Source organism: Chelonoidis abingdonii, chromosome 17 (genome assembly GCF_003597395.2).
Source record: "Chelonoidis abingdonii isolate Lonesome George chromosome 17, CheloAbing_2.0, whole genome shotgun sequence".
NCBI lineage: Eukaryota > Metazoa > Chordata > Testudines > Testudinidae > Chelonoidis > Chelonoidis abingdonii.
The window spans coordinates 12,450,260-12,459,760 of NC_133785.1; the positions used below are offsets into that span (position 1 = coordinate 12,450,260).

General features: G+C 47.5%; 1 protein-coding gene across 2 annotated transcripts in view; it reads right to left on the bottom strand.

Moving 5' to 3' along the window:
* BICD2 (BICD cargo adaptor 2) overlaps nt 1–8,290 on the bottom strand; it is a 151,331-nt gene extending 143,041 nt beyond the window's left edge. Inside the window, exon 1 of one of the 2 annotated variants that reach the window (XM_032804163.2) lies at nt 7,690–8,290. In XM_032804163.2, the coding sequence (XP_032660054.1) occupies nt 7,690–7,929 (240 nt within the window). In that variant the 5' untranslated portion in view covers nt 7,930–8,290. The remainder of the gene's footprint in view (nt 1–7,689) is intronic. The other variant, XM_032804164.2, reaches the window with a different exon arrangement.
* Nucleotides 8,291–9,501: the final 1,211 nt, after the last annotated feature.

Here is a 9,501-nt window from a genome sequence, read left to right on the forward strand (position 1 = left end):
AGCGGGGGGCAGTCAGGTGCAGAGGTTCCAGGGGAGGTCAAGAAGAAGGGGTGGGTGGGTGGATGGGGCAGGGGTGGCAAGGGGGCATTCTGGAATAAGAGGGGGGGTTGGATGGGGCAGGAATCTGGGGGGAGGGGCATCAAGAAGCAAGAAGCAGGGGGGGATGGGGATGGGCCACACCTGGCTGTGTCTCCCCTAACCAGCCCTCCATACAATTTCCAAAACCCGATGAGGTCCTTGGCCCAAAAAGTTTGCCCGCCCTGATCTAGTTCCTTGATGTCTGTGCCTGGCTACTACTACACACATTACTACTTCCAACAGAGAAGAGCCCTTTTCACATTACGTTTGAATTGTATAAGAGAAACTGAAATCATTCCAGGTGCACCTCATGCACTATTGAGAAGACAATTGCAAGTTGCTCGATAAAGGAAAAAAGTGTTAGGGAAAATCAATACAAGCTTCATATTATTATGACATGTCTAACAATCTAGAAAATATTAAACAGGAAATAAAAGAATTTTTGTTTTTCTTACCCTCTCTGCCCTAACACTTTTTTTTTTTTCTTAAAACCACCTCACATATTTAGTACAGTGTGAATCAATTGTGCTGTATCTGCAAGTGCTTTTAGACTGCAAGATTTTTAGGACAACCACACCATTTCATATGTATTTTTTTTTATTTTATTTTATTTTTTTTTACTACTGCACATCTACATTATATTATGAAGTCTTTATTTCGATAATCATGCCCATGTTTGCTGAGAGATTTAAAGTGGATCTAACCCCTCTGAAGTGGCCTTGCCAGCCAATCAAAAAGCAGCTTTGGACAGCATCCAGTTTCATATTTGAATTTACAGCTAGCTATAAATCTAACTGACATCTCAAACAGGACTCAAAGTACCATACAGAGCAGATATCCGCTTTTCAAGTCAACATTCCAAGCTACATTCTCCACAAATCACCCAGACTGCCAATAATCAGACTCTCCAGACAGCCACTTTTGTAACCAAGGTTGATCCTGCAAACCTTCTGTTGTACAAAGAGTCCTCCCTCATGCAGGGAGCCCCTGTTACTTATGCAACTAGCTTTGTTGCAGACAAAGGTTTGCAGGATCACCTTGTGTTGCATTAAAATGTGATGCAATACTTAACTGCAAGAGAACTAGTTACTTTTTTCCCCACTCTCATGAAATCCCCAAGGAGATAAATCACACGCTGTGCTTTAACTGCATAATGAAAAAACAACAAGGAGCCCTTGTGGCACCATAGAGACTAACAAATTTATTTGGGTATGTTAGTCTCTAAGGTGCCACAAGGACTCCTCCTTGTTTTTGCTGATACAGACTAACAGGGCTACCACCCTGAAACCTGCATAATGAAAGTTTGAAATGGATTCCATTTTACAGAATCTAGTTCTTAGATTACCACCACCTTCACTAATCATTACATTCATCAGTGGAGATTACCTGTACCTAATTCCCATTGGTGACCATAAATGCAAACAAAACAATGGATCAGTAGGAAAGGCAGCATAAATTAACATACATGTGTGAGCTATAGAGAGATCTCTCCACACTCACGAAATTGGCATGCATGAGAGGAATTCCACGCTTCACCAAGGGCCCTCAACTCAAAACAGCTGCTCTGCAAGGGGTAAGGAGAGCCGAGAGTCCAAATGCTGAGGTCACCCCCCTGCATAATCTGGAGCACGGATCTGTGGGTGTAACCAGTACTCTGTTGTAGAGGATCTTGGGGAATATAACTAATGGAGAACTAACTATGCAACTCCAGTCATATTAGCACCCTGTGGTGGTGGTGGTGGAGTATGCTGGCCCACCAGTGCTACTGAAGTTCTGATGCTAGAGGACTGAGTAGCTTGTAGCTTGGGCAGGGCTAATCCCTTAACTCCCTGCACACAGCCAATTTACAGGGCTAGTGCTGTCTTCTTAAATTGTAGTCTCTTGAGGGCAGGGATCTTGCCTTATGAATTTGCACAACACCTAGCACAATGGGGTCCCAGATCTCTCAGCGCTACTATAACATAAACAACAACAACACATGGTGGAATAAATCATTGGTTTGATGCGTTTTAAAAGCAGCATCGGGCTGTGGTTAAAGCAGGAGACTAGGAGGCAGGACTCCTGCGTCTCATTCCCAGTTCATTAAACGGACAGATCTCTCCCACTCTGGGCAAATTATCTGCCACCAAGGTCCCTGCTTTACTCTAGCACAAGCTTCAGAGCTTGATATGTGGCAGATCTCATGTCTGAAAGTTTCTTGGCTAAGTCTGGAAAAACTTTTTTAAAATAAAAAGTTACATAAACAATAAGGGGGGAAAGTCCCTTCTGAGAATGCCCAGTGTGCATCTGCTAAGGTTTAGCAGATCCTAATAAAGTCCAGACTCCTTCAGAGGAACTATGTATTGTCCCTGCTTGGCCTCAATAGGGGATTCAGCTGGGTACTTGAGCTGCTCCTAGGATTGTTTACATAGGAAAGGTAGGAGATAATTACAACAGGACACACAAAGACCAAAATTCTGCTGAACATCAAAGGCAGGAGAAAATCCATGGGGATGAATAATTGCTGACCTATGATTTTAAGGTGTCTTCATTTCTGAGGCATTCCACAAAATTCAGCAATCTTCTAGCTTTAGGGGGAGAAAAAGGTTAATTTCCTATCTTCTTCCATTTTGAAGACACCACATCTCATAGTCATAGGCAGTATGTCCTAGAGGCTAGAGCACTGCACTGGGCCTCAGGAGGCATGATTTTATTCCTATTTTGGCCACTGGCTTGCTGGGTGATCTTGGGCAATTCACTTTACTTCTCAGTGCCTCAGTTTCCCCACCCTCATCTGTAAAAGAGAGATAATGATGCTTACCTCCACTATGAAGTGCTTTGATGTCTACTGATAAAAAGCAATATAGAAGACCTAGGGATTATTATTTTTATTATTCCATGGGGATTAGAGAGGCCACAAAGATATGGAGAAAAAAAGAGAAAGTGTTTGTTCCACACATTACTCCATATAGGTCCATCCTCATCACAAGGCCTCAAAGTGGCATCTTGACCTACATCTAGAATTTATGTTTTTGAGGGCTGCGCAATACTAGAAAACTTGCAGCAGTGTAAGTAAATCAATTTAAAAGTGACTTGGGGTATGGCTACACTTGAAATTTCAGAGCGCTGCCGCGGCAGCGCTTTGAAGTGAGTGTGTGGTCGGAGCGCCAGTGCTGGGAGAGAGCTCTCCCAGCACTGCACGTAAACCACATCCTCTACGGGTGTAGCTTGCAGCGCTGGGAGCCGCGGCACTGATTACACTGAGGCTTTACAGCGCTGTATCTTGCAGCGCTCAGGGGTGTGTTTTTTCACACCCCTGAGTGCGAAAGTTGCAGCGCTGTAAAGTGCCAGTGTAGCCATACCCTTGGTTACACCAGTACAAATCCCCAATGCAGACACATTTACATCAGTTTAAACTGCAGAAGAGAAGAATGAGAGGGATTTGATAGCTGCTTTCAGCTACCTGAAAGGGGGAGCCAAAGAGGATGGATCTAGACTGTTCTCAGTGGCAGCAGACAACAGAACAAGGAGTAATGGTCTCAAGTTGCAGTGGGGGAGGGTTTAGGTTGGATATTAGGAAAAACTTTTTCACTAGGAGGATGGTGCAGCACTGGAATGGGTTACCTAGGGAGGTGGTGCCATCTCCTTCCTTAGCGGTTTTTAAGGTCAGGCTTGACAAAGCCCTGGCTGGGATGATTTAGTTGGGGATTGGTCCTGCTTTGAGCCGGGGGTTGGACTAGATGATCTCCTGAGGTCCCTTCCAACCCTGATAGACTATGATTCTTTCACTGTGGCTTATTATTATTTGTATTAGCATAGCACCTAGAAGCCCTAGACATGTACCAGGACCCCACTGTGCCAGGCACTATACAAACACAGAAAAGGCAGTTCCTGCCCTAAAACCCTTAAGATCTAAGTGTCTGTCTACGCTACAACTACTATGGCAACATCACTACAGCATTGAAGCTACCCTGCTGTAGCTCCACAGTGTAGATGCTGTGTTAGAAGCAGTTTTTCCAGCAACGTAGGTAATGGTAAACCACCTTTCCAAGGGGCAGTAGCTGGGTTGACAGAAAGGATCCTTCCATCAACCTAGCCACATCTAAATGGGCGGGCTAGGCTGTCCTAACTACAGCACTCAGGATGTGAAATTTTCACAGCCCTGAGAGATGTAGCCACATTGACCTGTTTTAGGCATAGACCAGGCCTAAATATAAGTGATAACAAACGAATACAGACAGATTGATAGGGGAGCACATGGAAATAAGCCGCTTGGTCATGGGATTTTTGCCAGAGATGCTCTGCAGCATTAGAGCAGGAGTAAGGTTGAGGGTGAGCCAGGGGATTAGCAGGACAGACCTTGCAATGGGAACGAGGGGCAAAAGAGTCAAGGGTGGAGAAGAGTGAGATACGGAGAGAACGGACAACCATATTGATGGGAGAAAGCTTAAGATGGGGTTTGTTTTAAACACACTCAGACCTGCACTGAAACAAAGGGCATGTCTACACCACAGTGAAAAACCCATGGCTGGCCCAGGCCAGCTGACTCCGGCTCACAGGGCTTGGGCTGCCAGCCTGTTTCATTGCTGACTTCCAGGTTAGGACTGGGACTGGGCACTAGGTCCCAGCGAGGTGGGCGGCTGCCAGAACCCAGAAGTCTGCACTACAGTGAATCAGACCCACAGCCTGAGACCAAGGCAGTGGGCTCAGGTGTCTAGCTGCAGTGTAAGCATACCTAAAAGGTGTGAATTAAAACCAATTTGGTATTATGGCTGCAGTTTTTGCGTAGACAAGCCTCAGTTACACCGGCGCAAGTTTTCTAAAGCCTAGTCTACTCTTCAAATTTAGGTCAACATAACTACGTTGCTCATGGGATATGAAAAATCCACACCCTGATCGACACAGCTATACCCACCTAACCTCCAGTGTAAAGCGCAACTAGGTCAAACGACGAATGCTTCCATTGACCTAGCTATTGTAGGTGAGATGGTAAAGGGAAAAACCCTTTCCATCCCTGTAAATTGTGTCCACACTACGGGGTTATGCCAGCAGAACTACAGCAATGTTGCTATAGTGCCGGTAGTGAAGAGATAGCCTAATAAAGACTGGCCGCATATACGAGCGTGTGTATGGTCTTCTTCATTGCCCTGCATTCCCTCATCTGCCCTTCCACCCCATTCCTTCTCTATCCCCAGGAGCTCCATATCCCCAGGCCTCCGCTCAGAAGTCCCTTCTGCAGAAGCTCTGATCCCCACTCTCCTAGGTATCTGGTCCTTCCGCAACAGGAGTTCTGGTCCCTCATGACCTGCTTTTCCCCTTTGGGATCTCAACCCCCTCACAGGTCCTCTGCTTCCGCATGTGATCTGAGCCTACTCCTCTCCAAGAGGTCTGCCCTCCCACAGCTCTCTGGTTCTCTCCAGCTTCTTCACTCTGCCATTCCCACCCTGTGGGCGATTATGTCAGTGGTGCTGCGCAGGCCAGGGGAATGGGAGAGCACAGCTACTCTGATTCTCTGCCCTGACCACAACATGGCAAGAGAAAGAGCAGCACTCCTGGGCTCAAGGAAAGAAGTGCTTTCTCTCTCCACTGCAGACTGAAGGTTGAGGGACTGTCAGGGCCTTTGGGCTTGTCTATACTTACACTTTATAGTGCTCTAACTTGCTGGCTCAGGGCTTTAAAGTGCTAGTATAGACAGGCTCCCAGCGCTTGGAGCTAATCCCCTCATGGAGGTGGAATTACCTGGAGCACTGGGAGAGCTCTCTCCACTGGGAGACGGATCCCAGGGCAGCACTTTGAAGTTTCCAGTGTTGACATACACTTTGTCTGCAGAGCTGGGCAGAGGGTTGGGAAGGGGTGGGGGTAAGAAGGGGGGGGAGGTAAATACATTGCTGCCCCCACCCCTGGTTGAGTGGTAGGGGAGAAGAAGTAAATCCTCGTTGTAATTACCCTATAATCCCAATGTAAAGTGAAGCTATCCTGCCAATCTACTACTGCAGAAAATGATCTCCACCCAAACAATCAGCAGCCGGAAAGGTGGGAACTCTCCCCTCCCCCAGCCCATTGACTTGTGAGGTGAGGGTCTTCAAAGCTTAAGGGCCTGCATTTGGTCCTAAGAGTTTGACAAGCCAGCAATAGCAAGAAATTTCTGAGTTCATGCTGACACTCCACCGCTTTACACTTTGACACTTGCTCAGAAGGCCAATTATTTGATTTCTGTACTTTCTGCTTTGCTTTCAGGAAGCTCCATGTCAACTCAAAGCTCTGACATGGATGGCCGACATAAGTGTGTCAAATGGCTCAGTACACAAGGATCTTTGGTACAGTGTCTGGCATTGCTACACATATTGTGCAGCCATTCATTCATTTTCTGGTCTTTACAGATTGTTTATTACAAGGCTAACTTATTGGAGAACCAGCTCTGCACAGAAAGGATCCTGTGAATGCTCTGTAGCCAGTATTTAAATATTAGCAACTCAGCCTTTTTTAAGAAGACCGACTCCTAATAATTACTTCTACCAGCAATTTTTCCTTTTGAAAATAGTAGTAACCTTTGTACTTAGGTGGGGAAATCTACTTAATATTAAGGAACTCTTAGATCACCCCCATATATATCCCTTTTATAAACAACCAGTTAAATAATTTAATTCAAAATCTGTATATATTTGGAGGAACAGGAAAGGTGAAAGAGAGAGAGATAAAAGCTTGATCCCAATATCAAACTGCATCCTTAAAATTCAGGGATCTGGGTTCTATATTAAAAATGCTATCTGGAGAGCTCTGAACTGTATGCCATTATACAACAAACAACAGAATTATGGTCTAAAACTTCCATTATTCCCTTCCCTCTGCAATGACCACCACAGTAACAGACTGGCACTTGATCTCCAGCATATTAACCGCAAGTCTTCTCTTTCCTGTGCATCTCGCCCAGCTGAGAGAAGACACAGTAGATGTCATTGGAAGGGCACAGGGTCTTAGAGGATTGCTGAGCTGCCCCTTTAAAGGGCTGCATAGCATTACGCCAGCAATTATGTGCATGATGATGCCGGATCTAGCTGTGACACTGCACTGCATTGGAGACGATGATGATGCTCTTCATTTGAGCTGAAAGAAGCCAAGATGCAGCCAACAGCTGTTTTCCAGCGAGGGCTGAAGACAGACTTCCCGGGAGGATGAATTACATCGCTACTGTCTCACACAAACACAGACCAGACAGAAACATGCATGCCCAGACCATCCATCAGTAGCAACGCATCCTCTGCGCTCCATGCCACCTCCCCACTGCAGAGAACAGACTGCTTTGCAAACAGCAATGAATTAGTCCTTGCTGCTGCAGCCCCAGGATATATGACCGGCCTCTCATTACAGATGGGCCGAATTCCTCCCAGGAGTAACTCCAGCCTTTGCAGCGGAGTTACCCCAGAGATTAGCGTGGCCCCCAAAGGTTAAGGGAGCCTTGCCCAAGGTCAGACAGTGGCTGAGGCACCCCGGGTCTCCAGATCCCCTTCGTGGGCCGCAGCCCCTAGCCCGCGCCCCCCTGCCCCTCCAACAGACGAGCACAGGGCAGTCAATCCCGGCGGGTCACCCCTGGCCCTGGCCCCCAGCCAGCCACTGCCCCGGCCCCCGGCTCACCTCCTTCAGCTGCTCCATCTCCGTGCGGATGGTCTCGTACTCCGCCTCCAACTCGTCGTACTGCTGCTTGAGCTGCTGCTTCTCCTCCAGCACGGCCAGCCCGTACTCCGCTGCCTGGATCTTCTCCCGGGTGGTCTCGCCTAGCTCCTGGGAGAGCCGCTTCAGCTCGCTCCGCAGCCACTCCGGCTCCGACTCCATCACCAGCTTGGCGTACTCCTCCTCCTCCATGGCCAGAGCCATCGCGGCCGGCCGGGAGCGGCGCCTCCCGTCCCCGTCCGGCGGGGCAACACAGCGAGCGGGGCTGCGGAGCGAGCCGGGCAAGGGGACGGACGCAGCGCCCTTAACACCCCCGCAGCCGCTGGGCTGCCATGGGCCGCCCTCGGCGAGCACAACTTGGCCCCGCTGCTGCGCTGCCAGCTCCCCCGGCTGCCATGAAACGGGCAGGGCGCTCGGTTCGCTCTCGCCCCTGGCTGCACCCCCGCCCCGGGCAGCCCCTTACACCATGATTCCTGCCTCCTCCTGCAGGCTGCGGCTGCGAAACGAGCTGGGCAGGCAGAGCGCAGTGAAATCATTCAAAAGGAACGGCCAGCCAGCTGCCCGGCGGGCCTTGTGGGACGTGTAGTCCCGCCTCCCCCCAGCGCCAAGCAAACGCGTGCCTCAGAGGACTACGAGTCCCACAATGCACAGGGAGGGCAGCCCAGCTGGAAGGCAGCCCCAGCCCTCTTAGAGGAATTCTTGCTAGGGGAAGAAGCTGGCAGAGGGCTGCGTTATCATCGGCCTCAGGGCAACTTTCACTTGTAACAGTGACGCCTACAGGCCGCGACAAACCTAGGTGGCTGCATTATTGCGGGCGGGGGTCAGAGTTGTGCCAGTTTCTGTGATATGTTGCTTTCAGAGGCTGTATTCATTGCAAACGGGGGTAACTAAGTGAAATCAGCAGAAGTTGGGTATTTAAATACCTTTGGGAATCAGACTCGTTGTCTATGATGGAAGTGAACTTAAGATAGCATGCATCCCTCTGGCTTTTAAACAACACAGTACTGTGTTTTCCCCACAAAGTTGTTATCATTGTCAGCCCCATCTGTCGTCTTTGTTGTAGTTCTATAATTATTTATTTATTCATTCTGTGGTGTATACAACACTATAGTTGTGCATGGTACTTTACCAACAAAGGTATTTTGTTTGTTTTAATTTTCTCAACTGAAAGATTACGTTAATCTTTGCAGGACCAGGGATATGGATTTAGGCATGTGCTTAATTTTATGCACATGAATAGTACACATTGAAGTCACTGCTTACACGTGTAAGTTAATTATGTGCACAGGCCTTCTCAGCATCAGGGCCCTCTCATGATCCTGCAAGTAAATCCTTGCTCACATACATAGCCGCAGTGAAATCAAAGATAATGCTTTTGTGAGTGAATACTCAGCACATAAGACAGGTTTTAAAGATCTGGCTAGAAGATAAGATGTAACAAAGAGTGAGGGCCACAAAGAATGGGAGGGGAGGAGAGGAAAGGGAGAACAAAGGTTGCAACAATGGGAGCATGTGTTTGCTTTTGAATGTTATGCATGCTTCTTGAGGGTGCTGTCTTTGTTAGTATTCTTCATTGTTCAAAAACTAAAACTGATATATAGCATTCTGATAGAATTAACTGGTTATATGAAATAATGACTGCTATTGTACTGAAAAGCTGTACCATTGCTCTAGCTTTCACTCGAGGTACATTTAATGTTGCTATAGATTCCTCCCTACATTTATAACTGAAGTACAATGGTTGCTAATTAATGTAGTTTTTTTAAATTAAAAACA